The sequence below is a fragment of the Ovis canadensis genome, chromosome 15 (assembly GCF_042477335.2).
Source record: "Ovis canadensis isolate MfBH-ARS-UI-01 breed Bighorn chromosome 15, ARS-UI_OviCan_v2, whole genome shotgun sequence".
Lineage (NCBI taxonomy): Eukaryota > Metazoa > Chordata > Mammalia > Artiodactyla > Bovidae > Ovis > Ovis canadensis.
Window position 1 is genome coordinate 69,170,430 of NC_091259.1, and position 24,969 is coordinate 69,195,398.

Sequence of the window (24,969 nt, forward strand, 5' to 3'; positions counted from 1 at the left end):
ACTGTAGCCTTCTCTACACCCTGAGGGTCCACCCAGGTTTATAACTGTGGCAAACAGCATCCTGAATGGATCATTGGACTTCAGCTCTGACAGAGGTGGGACCACCCTATAGACTACCTGAGCTACTCAGATATTGATGGCAGTGAAGAGTGGGGGCATGAGACAGTAGTCATGTCACAGAGGCCCTGTTTCTGCAGCAACAGCAACAGGGCTGCAGTCACCCAGCTCTTCATCCTGGGGGAAGAGCAGCAAATAGCCGGGAGGAAAGATCTGCAGGTCTCAGATACAGTTCTCAGTGTCCATACACAGTTACTTGGAAAGCAAATTCTCACGTAAGGAAAGAAAAGGGATTCTCTACTTAAATGCAGAAAGAGGTGTCTTTCTTTTTTAATGAATGCATTCTGTTTACTGTCAAATATTTTTGTAAATATACTAGTGATTTTATGTAATAACCCATTATCCCACCACCACAGTGCAAAGGGTTGTTATTTTTTCCATATTCCAAAGCTTCAACCACATCAAATTTTTAATATAATACTTTGCCTTTTTTACTTAACACTGTACTGCAACTATTTTTCAGATTGCTATATGAGCAATATAATGGAATGTAATATTTTGTCAGGTATATATTGCTTTGTTCAACTGAGTTGTTTACAGGTCATCTACTATTTTTGTCTACTATGTGTAAAGAATTCACCTGTAATTCAGGAGACACAGGAGACTTGTGTTCAATCCCTGGGTTGGGAAGATCCCCTGGAGGAGGAAATGGCAACCCACTCCAGTATTCTTGCCTGGAGAATCCCATGGACAGAGGAATCTGGTGGGCTACAGTCCATGGGGTAGCAAAGAGTCGGACACGACTGAAGTAACTGAGCATGCACACACATATCTTCCCTCCTGTTCTGGTAACAGCATTTGTATCCTTTTGGGAAACTATCCATCCCTATCCCTCCTAAATCTACATGATTCTGGAAGGTTTAGGACAATAAAGTATATGAGTTACTTGGTGGTGGTTTAGTTGCTAAGTCATGTACCACTGTAGCCTGCCAGGCTCCTGTCCATGGGATTCTTCAAGCAAGACTACTGGAGTGGGTTGCCATTTCCTTCTCCAGATGAGTTACTTGGCAAATGGTAAAAGGAATTTTTATGGTTCTACCATATATATATCTATCATTTACTTTTCTCTAGCAATTTACTTACAAAAAGAGGAGGAAGGTAGTTTTTCATGTTAAAAAGTCACTATTGGTACACCGCCTTTAGTCTTCAGCTTAATTTTACCAACATTGATGACAGGTTTGCACTAGTTCTTAAACACCATGGAACACTTATTTCTTAAAACAACTATGTGTTTCCTAGTGTGTGAGGATGATCACACAACTTGGCAAGGCTAACTTATCTCACATGGGAATTAAACTCACACACATGGTTTGTTAAGTTAATGCTGGAAATGTGGGGTTTAGGATCTTTCAGCTTGCAATGCATTTGGGGTTTGGGTGACAGAACTTACAGCAGGATACAAAAATGTTAAGAAGGTAAAACCACTCCAGTAGAGCACAGAGAGAATTAGAAGACCATTCACTGCATGCCAGGACATACCCGTGACTTAAGATCAACCCACGCCCAAGGTAAGAGAAACCCAAGTAAGATGGTAGGTGCTGCAAGAGGGCATCAGAGGGCAGACACACTGAAACCATACTCACAGAAAACTAGTCAATCTAATCACACTAGGACCACAGCCTTGTCTAACTCAATGAAACCAAGCCATGCCTGCAGGGCAACCCAAGACGGGCGGGTCATGGTGGAGAGGCCTGACAGAATGTGGTCCACTGGAGAAGGGAATGGCAAGCCACTTCAGTATTCTTGCCTTGAGAACCCCATGAACAGTATGAAAAGGCAAAATGATAGGATACCAAAAGAGGAACTCCCCAGGTCATTAGGTGCCCAATATGCTACTGGAGATCAGTGGAGAAATAACGCCAGAAAGAATGAAGGGATGGAGCCAAAGCAAAAACAATACCCAGGTGTGGATGTGACTGGTGATAGAAGCAAGGTCCGATGCTGTAAAGAGCAATATTGCATAGGAACCTGGAATGTCAGGTCCATGAATCAAGGCAAATTGGAAGTGGTCAAACAAGAGATGGCAAGGGTGAACGTCGACATTCTAGGAATCAGTGAACTAAAATGGACTGGAACGGGTGAATTTAACTCAGATGACCATTACATCTACTACTGCAGGCAGGAATCCCTCAGAAGAAATGGAGTAGCCATCATGGTCAACAAAAGAGTCCGAAATGTAGTACTTAGATGCAATCTCAAAAAGGACAGAATGATCTCTGTTCGTCTCCAACACAAACCATTCAATATCACAGTTATCCAGGTCTATGCCCCAACCAGTAATGCTGAAGAAGCTGAAGTTGAATGGTTCTATGAAGACCTACAAGACCTTTGAGAACTAACACCCAAAACAGATATCGTTTTCATTATGGGGGACTGGAATGCAAAAGCAGGAAGTCAAGAAACACCTGCAGTAACAAGCAAATTTGGCCTTGGAGTGTGGAATGAAGCAGGGCAAAGGCTAATATAGTTTTGCCAAGAAAATGCACTGGTCATAGCAAACACCCTCTTCCAACAACACAAGAGAAGACTCTACACATGGACATCACCAGATGGTCAACACCGAAATCAGATTGATTATGTTCTCTGCAGCCAAAGATGGAGAAGCTCTATACAGCCAACAAAAACAAGACCAGGAGCTGACTGTGGATCAGATCATGAACTCCTTATTACCAAATTCAGACTCAAATTGAAGAAAGTAAGGAAAACCGCTAGACCGTTCAGGTATGACCTAAATCAAATCCCTTATGATTATACAGTGGAAGTGAGAAATAGATTTAAGGGACTAGATCTGATAGATAGAGTGCCTGATGAACTATGGACTGAGGTTCGTGACATTGTACAGGAGACAGGGATCAAGATCATCCCCATGGAAAAGAAATGCAAAAAAGTACAATGGCTGTCTGGGAAGGCCTTACAAATAGCTGTGAAAAGAAGAGAGGTGAAAAGCAAAGGAGAAAAGGAAAGATATAAGCATCTGACTGCAGAGTTCCAAAGAATAGCAAGAAGAGGTAAGAAAGCCTTCTTCAGCGATCAGTGCAAAGAAATAGAGGAAAACAACAGAATGGGAAAGACTAGAGATCTCTTCAAGAAAATTAGAGATACCAAGGGAGCATTTCATGCAAGGATGGGCTCGATAAAGGACAGAAATGGTATGGACCTAACAGAAGCTGAAGATATTAAGAAGAGGTGGCAAGAATACACAGAAGAACTGTACAAAAAAGATCTTCATGACCCAGATAATAATGTGATGTGATCACTAATCTATAGCCAGACATCTTGGTAAGTGAAGTCAAGTGGGCCTTAGAAAGCATCACTATGAACAAAGCTAGTGGAAGTGATGGAATTCCAGTGAGCTGTTTCAAATCCTGAAAGATGATTCTGTGAAAGTGCTGCACTCAATATGCCAGCAAATTTGGAAAACTCAGCAGTGGCCACAGGACTGGAAAAGGTCAGTTTTCATTCCAATTCCAAAGAAAGGCAATATAAAAGAATGCTCAAACTACTGCCCAGTTGCACTCATCTCACATGCTAGTAAAGTAATGCTCAAAATTCTCCAAGCCAAGCTTCAGCAATACGTGAACCGTGAACTCCCTGCTGTTCAAGCTGGATTTAGAAAAGGCAGAGGAACCAGAGATCAAATTGCCAACATCTGCTGGATCGTGGAAAAAGCAAGAGAGTTCCAGAAAAACATCTATTTTTGCTTTGTTGACTATGCCAAAGCAAGCCTTTGACTGTGTAGATCACAATAAACTGTGGAAAATTCTTCAAGAGATGGGAATACCAGACCACTTAAACTGCCTCTTGAGAAATCTGTATGCAGGTCAGGAAGCAACAGTTAGAACTGGACATGGAACAACAGACTGGTTCCAGATAGGAAAAGGAGTACATCCAGGCTGTATATTGTCACCCTGCTTATTTAACTTGTATGCAGAGTACATCGTGAGAAACGCTGGACTGGAAGAAACACAAGCTGGAATCAAGATTGCCAGGAGAAATATCAATAACCTCAGATATGCAGATGACACCACCCTTATGGCAGAAAGTGAAGAGGAGCTAAAGAGCCTCTTGATGAAAGTGAAAGAGGAGAGCGAAAAAGTTGGCTTAAAGCTCAACATTCAGAAAATGAAGATCATGCCATCTAGTCCCATCACTTCATGGGAAATAGATGGGGAGACAGTGGAAACATTGTCTGACTTTATTTTGGGGGGCTCCAAAATCACTGCAGATGGTGATTGCAGCCATGAAATTAAAAGACGCTTACTCCTTGGAAGAAAAGTTATGACCAAGCTAGATAGTATATTCAAAAGCAGAGACATTACTTTGCTTACTAAGGTCCGTCTAGTCAAGGCTATGGTTTTTCCAGTAGTCATGTATGGATGTGAGAGTTGGACTGTGAAGAAGGCTGAGTGCCAAAGAATTGATGCGTTTGAACTATGGTGTTGGAGAAGACTCTTGACAGTCCCTTGGACTGCGAGGAGATCCAACTAGTCCATTCCAAAGGAGATCAGCCCTGGGATTTCTTTGGAAGGAATGATGCTAAAGCTGAAACTCCAGTACTTTGGCCACCTCATGCAAAGAGTTGACTCATTGGAAAAGACTCTGATGCTGGGAGGGATTGGGGGCAGGAGGAGAAGGGGACGACAGAGGATGAGATGGCTGGATGGCATCACGGACTTGATGGACGTGAGTCTGAGTGAACTCCAGGAGCTGGTGATGAATAGGGAGGCCTGGTGTGCTGCGATTAATGGGGTCGCAAAGAGTCGGACACGACTTAGTGACTGAACTGAACTGAACTGAACTAAGACCAACTGTAGACTGTTTTTTGACTCAGTAACTTTATCCCTTGGAGAAGCCAATGGCAGCTCACTCCACTACTCTCACCTGGAAAATTCCATGGACGGTGGAGCCTGGTAGGCTATAGTCCATGGGGTTGCTAAGAGTCGGATACGACTAAGTGACTGCACTTTCACTTTTCCTTTCGTGCATTGGAGAAGGAAATGGCAACCCACTCCAGTGTTCTTGCTTGGAGAATCCCAGGGATGGTGGAGCCTATTGGGCTGCCATCTATGGGGTCACACAGAGTCGGACACGACTGAGGCAACTTAGCAGCAGCAGCAGCAGCAACCTCATCTCTCCTTCAGTGTCTGCTTCCTCTACATCTTATTTCCTCATCTTACGAGTTTAGTGCGTGCATAGTTGTGTTTGACTCTGTGTGACTCTATGGACTGTAGCCCACCAGGTTCCTCTGTCCATAAGATTTTCCAGGCAAGAATACTGGAGCGGGTTGCCATGCCCTCCTCCAGGGGATCTTCCTGATTCAGGGATCAAACCAGCATCTCTTACGTCTCCTGCATTGGCAGGCAGGTTCTTTATCACTAGCACCATCTGGGAAGCCCCTCTTATTGCCTAACCTATCTCTATCCTCCTCCTCATTCCTCATGACTTCTGCTAATATCCTCCATATGTCTCATTTCTATATTACACGACTTTCTGCAGACTCTGTATGATACATTCAATTCCCCCAAAAGTTTAATTTCTTCACTACCCCTTTTGGGTAGAACTCTCAAGCTGGGCAACTTCATAAGCCATTGGAAAACCTGTGGATGAGAAAGGACCCATCAGTGGCCCCGGAACTAGGACAGCAGGATAATAAGGTACACAGGAGATTAGAGTAAGATGGGTATCAGGTGCCTCCCAAAAGAGGAAAACATAATCGGCAGGGACTTACATGGCCTGTACTGAGTGACAAGAGCAGGGACACTATCAAGTTGATTGACTGAAAAAGTACTCACTAAAATGTATCACACAATTTAAATTACTAGAGTAATGAAAAGCTAGAGTCCATGGGACCGCAAAGAGTTGGATACGACTGAGTGGCTGAGCACATATTATCCTCCAGACAATGCAAGAACCTTAGAACGTATCACATCCATTTACTGCTGCTTCCTCAGGCTGGTCATCAATAATTTTTAATTCCATTTTTAATGGATGGGTGCATCTATCTTTCACGGCTCCTGGTTTTATGTAGGGAACCTAACATCAAAATTCTGCCTGCATGAGTTTGAGGCTTTGCATCTTGTACTGTGATTCTTATTATTATATAATTTTTTATTATAATTTCTATGAAGATCTATATCTTGTTATTTCTTTTAAGATACACATTTTGATAAGATCTACACTTGTTAGCTATCTTTTGTAAAATTTGATAAATTGTATCAGAGTTTTCTTAGACTTTCTTTTTTCCCAACTAGAAAATTCCCACTAGGAATTCCATTTGGATTTTTGAAATAGTTGTTTTATGAAATGAAAAAATAACCTTTATCCAAAAAAAAGAAAAAATAACCTTTATCAAAAGATAATAACCTCATTTTTGTCTTAATTTACTGTAGAGGCTTCCTACCACATTCTAGAACATAGGCTCATTTTATAACCAGATCTTCTTTTTGAACTTTCTGTGTCAGGATTATTATCTTGTCCTAAGTCTATGATATGTCTCTACTGTGACTCTTTCATTGTATCTGTAGGTAATTCATATATACACATATTTCAAGAAGCTTTTTCTTCAATAAGACTTCTATGCCACCTCCCTGAATAAAAATGTACTTTCTTCCTATACATGTGCCCTGGTAGGTTTGATAGCTGGAATCACTAAATCTCATTTATCCTTTCCTACCATCTAAAATGCTAGACTTCAATTTCTGTCAAGTATTCCAATTCATCATTGTATTATTTACTCTTTCATCAGTGGTAAAAATAATTTTTACCTCTGATACAGAGCACTTTTTCCAGCCTGAATTCTAAAATCTACTATATTAGATTGACACAAGAATATCAATCATACTACTTAAGAATACACCTTCTTAAGAACTACCTCTGTATCTATCTTTATACCTATCTATCTGTCTATATTAGTTCTCTACTGCTATGCAACAAATGGCTTAAAACAACACTTATTTATCAGAGCACAGCTTCTTTCCATGCATCAGAAGTCTGGGCAAAGCTCAGCAGAAACCTGTGCTCAGGATCTCATAGGCTGAAATGAAGGTGTCAGCTGGGGCTGCAGTCTTATCTGATGCTCAGGATCTTCTTCCAAATTCATTCAGGTTTTGCCAGAATTTAGTTCCTTACAGCTAAAAAAACTCATAGTTACTATCATCTTCTTTGAAGCCAGAGGAATTCATCTTTCTTTTCTGTCTCTGATCTCTTAACTCTCATTTAAGAGTAGATCTGATTAAGCTAGGCCCACTAAGGATAATCTCCCATTTGATTAATTCAAAGACAACTGATTGTATACCCTAACTACCTCTGAAAAAATCTTTGCCATATAATGTAACATATTCATAGGAGTGACATTCTGTCATAGTCACAATCCTAACCACACTCAAGAGGAGGGAATTACACCAGGCATATTTACCAGTGGGTGGGAATCTTGGGGACCCATATTAAATTCCTGTGTAACACACTAGCTATACAATTATGCAGTTTTGATTACCCAATTTTTACACCACATTTAGATCCAGATATTTTCTTTTCCCGCTAAGTCGCTTCAGTCGTGTCCGACTCTGTGTGACTCCATAGACGACAGCCCACCAGGCTCCCCCATCCTTGGGATTCTCTAGGCAAGAACACTGGAGTGGGTTGCCATTTCCTTCTCCAATGCATGAAAGTGAAAAGTGAAAGTGAAGTTGCTCAGTCGTGTCCGACTGTTCACGACTCCATGGACTGCAGCCCATCAGGCTCCTCCGTCCATGGGGTTTTCCAGGCAAGAGTACTGGAGTGGGGTGCCATTGCCTTCTCCAATTTTCTTTTCCAGAAGATTAAAATGCAACTATTTAAGATTAAATTTTGTCATCATTAAAAACTGAGATTATTTAAAAGAATTTACCACTGTTTCTGATGGCAAATCCAAAGAGGAATTTAAGGAAGTGCTTTGAGAAGTGGCATTGTCATTAGAATAAATTACTACTTCCTAAAGTAGACATTTTCTGTTCTCTAGTTGGAGGCTTCCCAGATGGCTCAGCTGGTAAAGAATCTGCCTGCGGTGCAGGAGACCAGGGATCAATCCCTGAGTTGGGAAGATCCCCTGGAGAAGGGAATGGCAACCCACTCCAGCTTTCTTGCCTGGAGAATTCCATGGACAGAGGAGCCTGGGGGGCTACAGTTCATGGGGTCGCAAAGAGTCGGACACGACTGAGCGACTAATACTAAAGTAGACATTTACATGGGTGAGGCATTCGTTTGGATCAGAATCCTGGTATTTTATGTACGTGTGTGCTCAGTCAGGACTGACTCTGCAATCCATGGACTGTAGCCTGCCAGGCTCCTCTGTCCATGGGATTTCCCAGGCAAAAATACTGGAGTGGGTTGGTATACCCTCCTCCAGGGGATCTTCCTGTCCCAGGATGGAACCCTCCTCTCTTGTGTCTCCTGCATTGGCAGGCAGATTCTTTACCACTGAGCCACCAGGGAATCCCAATATCCTGGTATGTTTCCATTAACAACATTGACTACATCATTTCTGAGTTAGTTTAACGTCAGTTATTGGAAAAAGATTATTTCTTTTAACAATTTGAATAATTCTTTAGAAATTTGGTCATAATAAATAAATAAATGCTGTTTTATAAGTCTGCATGTATGCTTAGTCACTCAGTCATGTTCCACTCTTTGTGATCCCATGGACTGTAGCCTGCCAGGCTCCTCAGTCCATGATATTTTCCAGGCAAGAATACTGGAGTGGGTTGTCATTTCCTACTCCAGATAATCCTGCTGACCCAGGGATCAAACCCAAGTGTCCTGCAGCTCCTTTACTGGCAGGCAGATTCTTAACAAATGAGCTACCTGGGAAGCCTTTGTAAGTCTATATGTATGCAAAGTATGTAAATATTTAAGAATGCTATGTTTGCTTATAGTAAGATTAGTAAAAACGTCAAAATTTAACAGTATGGATAAAAACAATGGTTAAAAACTTTAGGTTATTGAATCTTTTACACAATTTCTACATATGATATAATAGATATGATAAATCACAGAACTACAAAGCTGGTAGGCACATTAATAAATTAACTAAGCTTTCATTCTTTTCTGAAACAGTATAATACTATACATAAAGGCTTTCTATTACAGTCAAAAAGATCATTAGGGACGGATCTTAAACACTGTGGAACTGACAACCCTCTTAATGTCTCAGTGAAAGTTGCTCAGTTGTGTCCAACTCTTTGCGACCCCATGGACTAAACATATACAGTCCACAGAATTCTCCAGGACAGAATACTGGAGTGGGTAGCCATTCCCTTCTCCAGAGGATCTTCCTAACCAGGGATCGAACCCAGGTCTCCCACATTGCAGGCTGATTCTTTACCAGCTGAACCACAAATATTTAATTATGCTTTACTCTCTGTGGTTTCCATTAAATCTAATTTACAACTTTTGTTTCACAAAGCAACAACTAAGTAAAGATGTGAGGTCTAAAAGTACAACAAAATATGCCCAAGGAGGAGTCGAGAAAAAGCAGATAAATAGACCAGATAACACTTCATGGTAGGATTCTAATTTTGGCAAGAGCAATCTTCCTTCTCATTTCCTCATTTTAATAGTATCAGTGAATCTTAGTGGGTTTTTTTTATAGCAACTTGAAGAAAATTTCTAATAACGTCATGCTTGCTGCTGCTGTTGTTTAGTTGCTAAGCCGTGTCTGACTCTTTTGTGACCTGCCTGGCTCCTCTGTCCATGGGATTTCCCAGATAAGAATACTAGAGTAGGTTGCCATTTCTTCTCCAGGGGATCTTCCCAACCCAGGGATCTAACCCGTGTCTCCTGCTTAGCAGGCGGATTCCTTACTATCTGAGCCATCGGGGGAGCCCACTGCTCCCCTGTAATATCCCTACAATATCCCTCAGCTATGACTGCAGCACATTGCCTTCCACAGTTCTTACATGTATGCCTTTTTGCCAGTGGTATTCACTCAGCTGATCTATACTCAGTATTGTATATCTTTCAGTTAGTATTTTTAAAAATACTTATTTATTTATCTGGCTGCACTGGGTCTTGGTTGCAGCACATGGGATCTTTGATGTTCATTGCAATATGTGGTATCTTTAGTTGTAGCATCTGAACTCTTAGTTGCAGTACATGCAATCTAGTTCTCTGACCAGGAATCAAACTCAGGCCCCCTGAATTGGGAACGTGGAGTCTTAGCCACTGGACCACCAGGGAAGTTCCTCAATCAGTAAGTATTTAATAAATATTAATTGAACTCAGTGTTTACATTTTCTAAAACCCCTTCCATAATAACAATAATTGTCTAGTGGAAAAGAGAAATGTCATACATAGTCATGCACATAAATTTACAATAACTGACTGATTAGTACTGTGAAGGAAAAGTCTTGGTTATTAAGATGAAGAAGTTCAGGAGTTAGGATATAGAGAAAAATCTCAACAAATCTGTACAAGCTGATAGGACATATGTGAGGGATTAACCCCAATAGATCCTAGTCATTCCTTATTTCAAATCATTCTGCCAGGTCCTGTGCAAGAATTGATATACTTTTTGCATACTGATATCTTTACTTTGTGATTTATTATGTGATTTCAGATGATTTCATATCCCATTCTGCAAGGGTAAGAACTTTGTTTTATCTCTTTACTGCCACTGGAACTCAACTAATGATTGATATGCAACAGTTATTCTTTGATAATTATGACATCATGAAAAAATGTATCACAAAAGTTCCATTGATAAGAAACATATACAATTTAAAAAGTAAGATATAATAAAGCCAAAAGTCAAAACTATGTCATGTAACACTGATTATCTAAGGGTCCTTTCTCCATTTTTCCTTCGATGAAAAGCCTCAGTTATGTTTGAATAGCCACCCTCTTTATATGTCCATGGAAGGCATCCCCTGATAGCTGCAGTGAGTAAATATTCAATGGTCTGTCACCAGTAATGCTAATTCCATTTCCCTTGCATGATGGGTTACTTAAGCAGCCTGTGATCCAATTTTGGCCAATAAGAAATGAGGAGAAGCGTTCTGGAGAAAGGTTTTTGCACTAATAAAAAAGAGATATAAGTAATCAAATACCTGTCCTCTCTAGTCAGAAACTGTCTAGTAAGCATCTGGTGAGCATGTGATGAGCCTTCCCAGTAAGAGGATTCAGACCCAAGGATCTAGCCAATATTGTGAGGATGCAATATCTCTCCCCTGGTGCAGGGAAAGGTATAAAGGGTCAGGTTCTTTGATACTCCTGCTGAAGCACTGAACAAACCCTAGAACTGGCCCTGTTTCTGAAGTTCTTGTTACATGAGAAAGTGACTGTCCAGTTTTAAAGTCACTTTCAGCTGAATTTCCCATTACTCTGCTAATAGTAGCCTAACTTATACAATGAACTTTCTAATCACATTTGCTTCACTTTTAGCTTTATTCAAAATCTTTATTGATTTTGAATGTTTTATGATGGGCCAAAATATAAACTAATATGGTATTCTCCTTAAAATGTGACTTTTATTTTATCAAGAACACTTCACCAGAAATTTCAGCATAAGCATAGAATAACATGGAGGTTTTCCCCTGATTTTGAAACACAAAGCGTCCTTGGTGAGTTTAGATTTCTACGGCAGAAATCTGCATGTGGCTATTAATTCTGTTCATAAGTAGGAAGTGTGGCTACTTTGACAGATCATGGCTCAATAACAAGCATGGAGGTCTAAGTTATCACGCAGTTTGGATGTGAATTCAACAGCAGGATAATGACAGTTGCTAAGGATTTGTGCTTGCTGTCGCTTCATACCAGTGTTGCCTGTCAAAATGTCTCTTTTTCTTATACAGAAGCCATAGAATTTTTATGGATAGCAATTACTTGCAATGTACAATGAAGTACATCAAATCTAACAACCACTCTTTAGCCCCTCATTATTTGGTAGTCTCTTTGTTAAATGTAGTCAACCATTTTCATCTAAATTATTTATTTATACTGTATATTTGACAAGCATATATTTCTCGCTTTATATTTCTATGGCATTTAAACCTTCCTGAAGACTTATGGGTTTTTTTTCCTTAATATTGTCATTTGTAAAACTTGTCTTTATCCTATCTCCTATTATCATTTTAACCATAATTAAACTCTCTAATTAGAATAAATACAAATAAGAAAATGTAAACATAAAGGAAAATGACCTTAAGTACATTTAATAAGAAATCACCAACTTAAAATACTGGATGCAACAGATAAAAGAAGTAACCCCACATATGTTTGGTGCATGGAAACTTGTACAAAATCTGGCGTACACAAAGCACAAAGATTTCATTACTTGTCATTCTACCTTTCCCCCAGTTGAAGAAACAAATAACCTCTAAAGACATAAACAGCTTTCTACAATTACTAGGTAAAATGTAATTTAAACATCATGGAAAGTGAATAATAGAAGTGGCAATAATAAATGTGAATAATTTCCGCCAAATTTTATTTTGAATACCAGAAGAAAATATAATTCTAGTTTGACCTAGAAATATTGGTAAAGATACTTTGACTGCAGAGCAATTTTCAATTATTTTATAATATAATAAGCCCAATTTTTATTTGTAGCTCAATTACTGAATAATAACTAATGCATTATGTTCAAATTACACATATATCCTAAAGGAGATATTCAATGTTTGTTAAATTGAACTTTCTTTGCTTTTGTAGAAGGAAATGTAAAAAAGAAAAACAATTTATACAATTTGTAAAGGACTCATCTGAGGACAGGATCAGGGCATAAATTATCCCACTCAAAGAAAAAATGAATATTAGCTCTGCTTGTGCAGAAGTACAAAGGAATAAAAATAAAGTATATCTTAAATCTAAAATTGGGGGAGATTATAGAAATATAAGGATTTTCCAGAGGAAATGCAAGTTTTTACAAAGAAATGATACAGTTTTTTAACATTTTTAAAGTATAGCTCAGTCAGTAAAGAATTTGCCTGCAATGCAGGAGACCTGGGTTTGATTCCTAGGTTGGGAAGATCCCCTGGAAAAGGAAATGGCAACCCACTCCAGTATTCTTGCCAGGAGAATCCCATGGACAGAGGAGCCTGGTGGGCTACAGTCTATGGGGTCTCACGAGTCGGACACGACTTAGCGACTAAACCACCACCACCACCAATATATTAATGTTTGAATCTGCAGAGTTTTTTTTTAAGACTTTAAGGAAAAATCTGACAAAAGTTTTGAATTAGGAAAAGTGTAATTTGTTGGGCAATGGAGGTTGAAAACAGTGGAGGTGTTGCCTTGCTGGTGCTTTGCTGTCCCTAGAAAAGGTGACATAACCAAATACTTATATTTCAAAAAGAGCCTAAGACTCATTCCAATTCAAAATAGCCAAGATAGGTGCATGGGGATGACCCAGAGAGATGTTATAGGGAGGGAGGTGGGAGGGGGGTTCATGTTTGGGAACGCATGTACACCCATGGTGGATTCATGTCAATGTATGGCAAAACCAATACAGTATTGTAAAGTAAAATAAAGTAAAAATAAAAATTAAACAAACAAACAAACAAACAAAATAGCCAAGATAACTAAAATGACATAAAAAAGTGAGTGACTAGATTAAGCACTATTAGTTTCCTCGAAAGCAAGATTTGTCTGTGAATCAGCAACCAGATAATCTATAATAAGAAATTGTTGGCAATTCACTTATAAAACTGATTTAAGTCCTAATATAATGTACTAACAATAATTTGTCCTCTGGGGAACTAAAAGAGTTGATATTACACTCAGCTGCAAGCAGGATTAAAAAAAAACAACACTACAACATTCTGTTATAAAAATCATGAAATTACATTCTTAGATGAGCATCAGCTAAAAATTACTAAAATATATGTGGGATAGAAAGAGATATTAATTGTGTAGATCATTCTGTTAGTTTTGTGATATACAATTTTGGGACTTCCCTGGCAGTCCAGTTTTTAAGACTTCACTTTCCAATGCGGGAGGTGCAAGTTAAATCCTTGGTTGGGGAGTTAAGATCCTACAAGCCTCACAGCCAAAACAGTAAGACATAAAACAGAAGCAATACCATAAACTAATTCAATGAAGACTTTAAAAATGGTCTACATAAAAAAATCTTTTCAAAAATGCAATTTTAATTTGGAGATTGTCCACTTTTAGCATTCAGAGACACCTTCCACAAATAAAGCAGAACTGCCCCTAGATACCTATTACCAATAAATAATTGATTCTGCTTCATGCTTCAAAGGTTGATACCCTGTACCAGGTCACCTGGGAATGCATCAGACTACAGCTGGGTAGGAAAAGTTCCCTATCATTTGCTTTCCTTAAAGTAACCACAAGAATGAAGGTAGACTTCTCCAGTCATCTGACCTTTTGGGGCCAAGTCATAAAATGGGAGGATCAGTCCTTCTTGGGCATGATATATTTAACTCACACTATTGATGATTAGTTTTCTTTTGGGGGGAAAGGCTCCTGACACAGCAGTTTTTCCTTTGTTACGAACAAATATAACGTAGAGTGACAGAGGCAAACCATTGTAAGAACACAAGAAAGAGAGAAAAGAAGGATAAGGTAAATGTAGTAAAAAGTAAACTAATACCACAGATAATAACATAAGAATAATGTGATTCATCACTGCATGGTTACAAGGAATGGATTTAATGTGGGCAGGTATTGTAAAAATGTACAATGTGTTAAATAGTGAAGAAAAGCACAGTCTCTGTTATATAAGTAAAGGAACAACAAATTGACTATAGTTTAATAATTATTTCTCATAAAAGATCAAAAATATGGTGGAATAAAGGTGGCAAGGGAAAAAAGGATGAAACAAAAGAAGTTTTAACCTCAACTGGGGGGAAATGTCTTTACTCATAGAGAAAACTGCCTCTCTCTGATAATCATATAACTGCCAATGGATCTTAGATTACCATTAGCCTTTATGAACTTGACCCTTCAGGTTGAAATCGATCATTTTCTTTTCATAAAAGTAAAGGGCCTCTGGGCATTGTCTTTGATTTTCTATTCAATTGTCAAGAAGAGGGTTATATCATATTCAAAGTTGATGGTAACAGACAATGGTGACAGAAAAGAAGTTAGGATCCAGACAAAGAAATAGAAGTACAGTGAAACAGACTATTAAAAAAAGGTGGTAGGAAAAGTGTAATATGAAAAACAAAGACTGGCATATCAAAATAAAAAGGGCAAATAAAACAAAATTTAGAGACTCAGATAAAGAATAGAAAGAAACTGAACAAATAAAATTACAAGTTCTATAAAAGATATCACAAAAGACAGAATAAAAAGTAAACCTATTACTATTTTGGAAAGGGAGCTTGGTAAAAATAAATTCTAAAGGCAATTTTTAAATGTGCAAACACACATTAGCATTGGCAATTGTATAAAGGACTACTTAAAAATCCTATTTAGAAATTTTTTTTCCATTGTCTTATTGGGAGAAACACTATCGTGAGAAACCTATGTCTCTACAATATAAGCACTGGGTAATGATTTCCTAAAAACCATCTAGCCATGTAGCTAGCACACTGCGTCAGTGATCTCATACATTGCTAACATGCACTCATAACTTAGAGGAATAAGGCAAAACAAAGGTTAGCTGAAAATCTATATTTCACTTTCACCTAAAAACTTGGTGACAGATTAAAAAGAAAATCAAACTCTTCAAAGATATAAATAGGAGATATCATATCTAAGGAGATTAACACAATCCCTAATTTAAGAATACTTTCTTCAATAGTTTTATAATCTACATTTCCTTTTAAACATAAAAACTATGGCATCACATTTAGCCAGACAACAGTTTATCAATACCTGACAGATACATTTTTTTTCTTTCACTTTCTTTTTTAGTTTTTTAATATTTATTTATTTGGCTGCACCAGGTCTTATTTATGGTGGGACCTTTCTTTTCTAAGTTGCAGCAAGTGGGATCAAGTTCCCTGACCAGGGATTGAACTCAAACCCCCTGCACTGGGAGTATGGGGTCTTAGCCACTGGACTACCAGGAAAGTCTCTGTTCTTTCACTTTCTAATTGAGAAAAAAACACAGGAAAAATATCTCTGTCTCCTCTGCTTTATATTTCTGTGAAGTGTGGTAGAGTATTGTAGTTAAGAGTTTTATCTGTGGAGTTAGAGCTATCTGGGTTCAAACTTTACCTTCTCTACTTACCCTGGTGGCTCAGACTCTAAAGAATCTGCCTGCAATGAGGGAGACCTGGGTCCAAACCCTGGGTCAGGAAGATCCCCTGGAGAAGGAAATGGCAACCCACTTCAGTATTCCTGCCTGGAGAATCCCATGAACAGAGGAGCCTGGCAGGCTACAGTCCATGGGGTTGCAAAGAATCAGACAGGAATGAGCAACTAACACACTTTCTTTACCTACCAGCTGTGTGATATTAATTAACCTCTCTAGGTCTTTGTTTCCTCATATATAAAATGGAGATGACTAAAATACTGTCTGCCTTACATTCCTCTCAAAGTTGTTTTGAGAACTAAATAAATATAACACGTTAAGCACTTAGCATGGTGACTGCTGCTGCTGCTGTGTCGCTTCAGTCGTGTCCAACTGTGTGTGACCCCATAGATGGCAGCCCACCAGGCTCCTCCGTCCCTGGGACTCTCCAGGAAGAGTACTGGAGCGGGTTGCCATTGCCTTCTCCGAGCATGGTGACTGGCAAATAGCAAATACTGCCCGCCTTGCTATTACTGTTATCATCGCTATCCTACCTGTCCAAGTCAGGCTTTAGGAATAATTTATGTTTATTGCATCATCTATCTTTTTCATTCCCATAAAATAGAAAAACAAACAAGCAAATGGATGGCTTCTAACCTAGAAGCCTAGGCAACAATCTTGGCAGCCCATCACATCTCCAAATTTTTATCAATACACTCTTTACTATATACAGAGAATTTACATAAAAGAGCTAACCCTTTAAAGCACTTTTATCCCCATCAGAATTGTATAAGCTGCTGAAATAATAAGTAATAAAAAAGTTTAAGTTGCTGCTTCTTACCTTGGTAAGCCCTTTGAAATATCTTTGTAAGTTGACGGAATGGTATCCCCATTGAAGGTGTCTTCAGGATTGCTTTGCTGTGATGTGTCTGTGACTTTAGTCAAGGATGATAAAGGAGACTGAGAAAGTACCGCTCTGTGGTCTTCTGTCATTTTCAGCTCAAACTGAGGAAGAATGTTATTTAATGTAAAATGTAAAATCCTCCTGGATTATCAGTTGAGGCTGGGCATTAATCACAATTTACTTCCCATTATGTAGTGGTTGCTAAACGTGAAATCTCATTAGAAATGAGCAGAGATGAGAGCCTAAAGGAAGACAAAAACATGAATCTAAGTCTTTGATAAGCGCAATACTATTTAAGAAAAAATAATAATTTTTTGCAAAGTATTTTAATTTTGCTATTTGCTAAAACATCGCTAGAGAAACCAGAGATCAAATTGCCAACATCATCAAAAAAGCAAGAGAGTTCCCATCTATTTCTGCTTTATTGACTATACCAAAGCCTTTGACTGTGTGGATCACAATAAACTGTGAAAAATTCTGAAAGAGATGGGAATACCGGACCATCTGACCTGCCTCTTGAGAAACCTGTATGCAGGTCAGGAAGCAACAGTTACAACTGGACATGGAACAACAGACTGGTTCCAAACAGGAAAAGGAGTACATCAATGCTGTATATTGTCACCCTGCTTATTTAACTTATATGCAGAGTACATTATGAGAAATGCTGGACTGGAAGAAGCACAAGCTGGAATCAAGATTGCCAGGAGAAATATCAATAACTTCAGATATGCAGATGACACCACCCTTATGGCAGAAAGTGAAGAGGAACTAAAGAGCCTCTTGATGAAGGTGAAAGAGGAGAGTGATAAAGTTGGCTTAAGGCTCAACATTCAGAAAACTAAGATCATGGCATCTGGTCCTATCACTTCATGGCAAATAGATGGGGAAACAGTGGAAACAGTGGCTGACTTTATTTTTGGGGGGCTCCAAAATCACTGCAGATGGTGATTGCAGCCATCAGATTAAAAGATGCTTACTCCTTGGAAAGAAAGTTATGACCAACCTAGATAGCTATTAAAGAGGAGAGGCTTGATAGTCTTCAAGTCAGGGCACCGAGTACCAATAACTGACATGGAGACTTTCCAAGGGGCACACAAGTGTGGATAGTTTCAAGCAAACCAGATCTTTGGCCTTCATATATATGCCTCCTAAAATGTACAGACATATCACTTCATGGCAAATAGAAGGGGAAACAGTGGAAACTGTCAGACTTTCTTCTGGGGGGCTCCAAAATCACTGCAGATGGTGACTGCAGCCATGAAATTAAAAGACGCTTACTCCTTTGAAAGAAAGTTATGACCAACCTAAATAGCATATTAAAAAGCAGAGACATTACTTTGACAACAAAGGTCCATCTAGTCAAGGCTATGGTTTTTCCAGTGGTCATGTATGGATGTGAGAGTTGGACTGTGAAGAAAGCTGAGTGCCGAAGAATTGATGCTTTTGAACTGTGGTGTTGGAGAAGACTCTTGAGGGTCCCTTGGACTGCAAGGAGATCCAATCAGTCTATTCTAAAGGAGATCAGTCCTGGTGTTCTTTGGAAGGAATGATGCTAAAGCTGAAACTCCAGTACTTTGGCCACTTCATGCAAAGAGTTGACTCATTGGAAAAGACCCTGATGCTGGGAGGGATTGGGGGCATGCGGAGAAGGGGACGACAGAAGATGAGATGGCTGGATGGCATCACTGACTCGATGGACATGAGTTTGAGTGAACTCCAGGAGTTGGTGATGGACAGGGAGGCCTGGCATGCTGCAATTCATGGGGTCCCAAAGAGTCGGGACACGACTGAGCGACTGAACTGAACTGAACTGATACATATATATGTAAAACTGAATAATTTTCCTATATACCTAAAATTAACACAGTATTGTAGATTAACTATACTTCAATAAAAAAAAAGGAACTGAGTGGAAATAAGTTTAAGGAGAAATAAGAAAGATAGAACATTTTTAGCTGTTGAAGAAGAGCTTCTTAATATTTTTACTGTTTTAAAATCCCAGTAGCATTCAGGCCATGAACATGTGACATACTGTCATGCTTGAAAACAAGGAAGCTACTAAAGCCAAGTGGGGCATGCCGAAGGGACATGGGGGCCAATTTGAAGGGGCATGGGGCAAAGATGGGGCACTCTGAACACTGAACAAAATAAAAGGAAAAGATCAGGACTTCCCTGGTGGTCTGGTGGTTAAGACTGCAGGCTTCCACTTCAGGGGGCACAGGTTCAGTCTCTGGTTGGGAGAGCTAGGATCCCACATGCCACGTGGCTTTTACTTCAGTCATAGAAGACTAAAACATTCAGTTCAGTTCAGTTCAGTCGCACAGTCGTGTCCGACTCTTTGCGACCCTATGAATCGCAGCATGCCAGGCCTCCCTGTCCATCACCAACTCCTGGAGTTCACTCAAACTCATGTCTATCGAGTCAGTGATGCTATCCAGCCATCTCATCCTCTGTCGTCCCTTTCTCCTCCTGCCCCTAATCCCTCCCAGCATCAGGGTCTTTTCCAATGAGTCAACTCTTTGCATGAGGTGGCCAAAGTACTGGAGCTTCAGCTTTAGCATCAGTCCTTCCAATGAACACCCAGGGCTGATCTCCTTTAGAATGGACTGGTTGGATCTCCTTGCAGTCCAAGGGACTCTCAAGAGTCTTCTCCAACACCACACTTCAAAAGCATCAATTCTTTGGTGCTCAGCTTTCTTCACAGTCCAACTCTCACATCCATACATGACCACTGGAAAAACCATAGCCTTGACTAGACAGACCTTTGTTGGCAAAGTAATGTCTCTGTTTTATAATATGCTATCTAGTTTGGTCATAACTTAAATGTATAAAAATCCATGATTACCTAATAATACTAAAATAAAAGTTTTATAACCTTATTGCTTTACCATTCACCTTTGTTGCTTGCTAGGGCACTAATTTATTATTCTGAAAAATAATAAATATACTTTTTCTGGTTTCCAAAAGGGCTTCCCTGGTGGCTCATAAGGTAAAGAACCTGCCTGCAATGGAGGAGACCTAGATTCAATCCCTAGGTCGGGAAGATTCCCTGAAGAAGGGAATAGCAGCTACCCACTCCAGTATTCTTGCCTGGAGAATTCCATGGACAAAAGAGCCTGGCAGCCTGCAATATATGTGATTTCCTATAGTGGGCTATAATTCTGGATAACCAAATAGATGATGAGAGAAAATTCTTTTTCATAGTTAATACATGTAGATGGAATAAAAGAATTAGCAACTCATCATATTGCAAACCATAATGAAATAGTGGGTCCAGATAATGTTTGTCCAGGTAATGTTTGTCATTATTAGATAAAGAGTGATGGAAAATTTATAATAGATGAATCTGACTGATATCACTTATGCCACTGAAACATATTAATATGTCGTTAAAGTAAAATAACCAGAAATTGTTTCTCCTTATGTGAGTTCAGTGAGATTATAAGTACAGGAAAATCTATAAAACATTCATTCATGCTACAAGCACTGAAGTAATCAAGTTTTTAGATCTAACTTCTAGTTTGTGAGAAATAGGGGAGGGTAGAGAAACATGTTAAATGATATAGCACAGAGAATAAGAGGAGGGGGAAAATGTTACAAAAGAAAAGAGACTTAAGAATTATATCAACCAAATACAATGTATAAATCTTGTTTAGATCCTGATTTGAACAAACCAACTTTAATAAGACAGACATTTTTGAGGCAACTGGTGATATCTGAACACAAACTGGATACTATTGGTATTAAGGTTGATTATTTTATTGGATATGGATAAAAGGTATTTTTATAATAAATATCTGTTAGAGATACAAACCAAACTGTTTTTAAACAAAGTATTATTCAGGTTTGCTCTAAAATACTGTAGGAAGAAAAGTGAAATAGAGTATAGATAAGAATGGCAGATGTTAATGGCTGTTTATATTGGATAAAGAATACATGGGAGTTTATTATTTTTCCTTTTGTGTTTGAAAATGTTCATAAAATGTTTCCTAAAAACCATATGGAACTTATATTTTATTGGATATGTTTAAAAGACTAATAGTTTTATTTTAAAATGTCAGCATTCATAGTACACCAAAAATTACATCTTTTCCAACTATTTAAGCTTATAATGGGAAATTTTAAATGTCAACTTAAAAATGTGCATGGGAATATATAAGCAAAGCTATTTAAAGGTCACTATTAGAGCCACTAAGTACCTCTGACTTCGGCTTTGAGCAAGGAGAGAATGTAAATAGGACAGAGCTGACACAGACACCCTCCTACTCTTCTTCCCAGGTAAACTGGGATTTGCTCAGTTTTCCTGGGTTTGCTTACAAAGGGCCCATTCCAGAGGCAAGAGACTGGTCCTCTTAATTCCTTCATTGTGGACAAAGTGCTTATGATTGCCACGGAATCACCATAATTTAACACTTCTTTCACAGCTTGTTATTAGTGCTCAGCCAGAGAGTGATGATCAGATGCATTTGCTTAAAATCTCAGACTGTGAGAGAGGATCACTGAAGTTCAAAGTGAAGAGTACTGCCAAGTGGAAAATTATCTTGATATAAGGGTAGCTGCTGAACACATTACTGAGCAAGCTAACCAGGAGGGCTCACAGCCCAAATTAAAATGCTCTATTCACACAATTTACTAAAAAAAATTTAAAACATACAGTGATAAGCAAGGGGAAAGAAAGCAGCAAAGTCAACATACTTAAGACAGGGTATGAGTGCCCCAGTCACACTGTCCAAACCTTGTTCTTTCTGCCCATATCAGCCTTCCCCATGATGGTGTGCTATGGAAACCAGAGGGATATGAGCCAGGGGCCCAGACAGAAGGTACCAAGGAATAATGGGAGAGACATAGAGGCAGTTGTGCCTCGTCAAAGCTATAGCTTGTGAATTAAGTTTGTGAAGAGCTACAGGTTTTATTTGTATTTCTTGGGCATAGCTCTTTGGGCCAAAATGGGACCATATTTGATGTTATTGGGCCGTGGGCAGTTTAGGGATGACACCACAATCAGCCCTGAATTGGCAAGGTCATGACTTTGGCTGCCTCCCTGTTGAATAAAACTTGTCTATTCTATCATATATGTCATTTGGTCTATTTATCTTGGCACGTTTTATAGGTTACTAACTTCCGTCTAGTCAAGGCTATGGTTTTTCCAGTAGTCATGTACGGATGTGAGAGTTGGACTGTGAAGGAGGCTGAGCACCAAAGAATTGATGCTTTTGAACTGTGGTATTGGAGAAGACTCTTGAGAGTCCCTTGGACTGCAAGGAGATTCAACCAGTCGATTATGAAGATCAGTCCTGGGTGTTCATTGGAAGGACTGATGCTGAAGCTGAAACTCCAGTACTTTGGCCACCTCATGCAAAGAGGTCACTCATTGGAAAAGACTCTGATGCTGGGAGGGATTGGGGGCAGGCGGGGAAGGCGACGGCAGAGGATGAGATGGCTGGATGGCATCACTGACTTGATGGACGTGAATCTGAGTGAACTCTGGGAGTTGGTGATGGACAGGGAAGCCTGGCGTGCTGCGATTCATAGGGTCGCAAAGAGTCGGACACGACTGTGCGACTGAACCGAACAGAACTGAACTTGATTACTATGTAACATTTAGCACATATTATGAATCCTGCCTTTCTTTCTTAACTACTGACTTATACATATCTATAATTTTTTGGCATGGATGAAAGATCTTAGTTCCCGACCAGTGATTGAACCATGTGCCCTGCAGTGGAAGCAAGGATTCTTAGCCACAAGACCACCAGGGAAGTCTCACATATCTATACTTAATAGTCTATGAATCCCATCTGTACTTCATAAGCTATTAGCTTACTTACTACCTATGCTCAACATTTCTTCTGTTTCATTATATCATTTTTTAAATCTTATACAGCTGAATTGAATATTCAAACTCACATTATATGGTGCCTTCTATAATAGTAGGCTAGATATACTGAGAGCAGTGAAAGAAAGACACAAGAAAACAAGAAAAGACAAGAAATGTGGGACTGCCATCATCTGAAAAGGCTGTAGGTTGTTTTTTTTTTTTCTTCACAATTACAGCATGGTTGCAAGATACAAGGTTAATATACAGAAGTTAATTGCAAACAAGAGAATTTGAAATTAGAAACATTTGCCCACTACTCAAAAAAAATTAAATACTGAGGTATAAATCTAACAAAATATTTATAAGATCTATATGAGGAAAACTAGAAAAGCCCAGAAATAGACCCACATAAAGTTTGACAAAGGAGAACAATGGCACAAAGATAGTCTTTTCAACTAATTGTACCGGAACAGTGGCCCATACACATGCATTAAAAAAAAAAAAAAAAAACGAGAGAGAGAGAGAAAGAGAGAGAGAATCTAAACACAGACCCCATACCCTTCACATAAATTAGCTCAAAATGAATCACAAAACTAAATGTAAAACAGAACTATAACACTCTTACAAGATAACACAGAAGGTAACCTAGATGACCTTGGGTATGTCAATGACTTCTTAGATACAACACCAAGGCATGATCCATGAAAGAAATAACCAATCCACCACATTTCATTAAAATTAAAAACTTCTGCTCTGTGAAAGACAAAAGAGAAGAAGACGAGTCACATACTGGGAGAAAATATTTGCAACAGACATGTCTGATAAATGAATATCACCCAAAATTTACAAAGAACTCTTAGAACCCAACAATAAGAAAACAAACAGCCTGATTTAAAAATGGGCCAAAGACCTTCACAGAAACCTGAGCAAAGAAAACATACAGATGGCAAATAAGCACATGACAAGGTGCTTCACATTATCTATCAGCAGGCAGATGCGCATTAAAATGACACCGAGATACCACTGCACACCTGTTAGAACGGCCAAAATCCTGCGAAGCAACAGGAACTCTCCTTCACTGTTGGTGGGAATGCAAAACAGTCCAGCCACACTGGAAGAGCTGGGTGGTTTCTTACAAAACTAAACACACTCTTACCATAATGACTCAGAAATCATGCTTCTTGATATTTATCTAAATAATGTGAAAACTTAAGTCCACACAGAAGCCTGCACTTGGATGTTTATAGCAGCTTTCTTCATAACTGCCAAAACTTGGAAGCAACCAAGATGTCCTTCAGTAGGTGAACAGATAAGCAAACTATGGTCTATCTAGGTAATGAAATATTATTCAGCACTAAAAAAAAAAAAAGAGCTATAATGCCATGAAAAGATACGGATGGATCTTAAATGAGTATTCAAGTGAAAGATGCACCATATGATTCCAAGCACTGACATTCTGGAAATGTCAAATAGCAAATGGCAAAACTGTGGAGACCTTAAAAAAAACAGTAATTGCCAAGGGTCGGAGATGTGGTGATAGAAATGAATACATGGAGCATGAGATTTCTATGAAAAAATACTCTGTATAATACCATAATTGACAGGTACATGCCATTATACATTTGTCTAAACCATAGAATTGAACACCATGAAAATGAACCCTAATGTAAACTGTAGACTCTTAATGATTATATGTCAATATAAGTTTATCAATTGCAATAAATGTTACCACTCTCCTGGTGGATATTTATAAAGGAGGAGGCTATGTACAGGTCATGGGTAGGGGTTACTTGATAAATCTCTGTACCTTTCTCTCAATTTTGCTGTAATCTTAAACTGCTCTAAAAGAATAAGTCCAGTTTTTAGAGAAGACTTCAGAAGGTCATTGTTCTGCAGTTTCCAGCACAGAGAACCAGTACATATTTGATGGGAGAAGAGTCAGAGGTAGCTACT

At 38.9% G+C, this 24,969-nt stretch overlaps 1 protein-coding gene across 2 annotated transcripts in view; it reads right to left on the reverse strand.

Annotated features, from left to right (window-relative positions):
* DCDC1 (doublecortin domain containing 1) overlaps positions 1 to 24,969 on the reverse strand; it is a 482,101-nt gene that overhangs the window by 436,927 nt on the left and 20,205 nt on the right. For both annotated transcript variants that reach the window (XM_069554647.1, XM_069554648.1), the window contains exon 2: positions 17,136 to 17,440. In XM_069554647.1, the coding sequence (XP_069410748.1) occupies positions 17,136 to 17,287 (152 nt within the window). In that variant the 5' untranslated portion in view covers positions 17,288 to 17,440. The remainder of the gene's footprint in view (positions 1 to 17,135; positions 17,441 to 24,969) is intronic.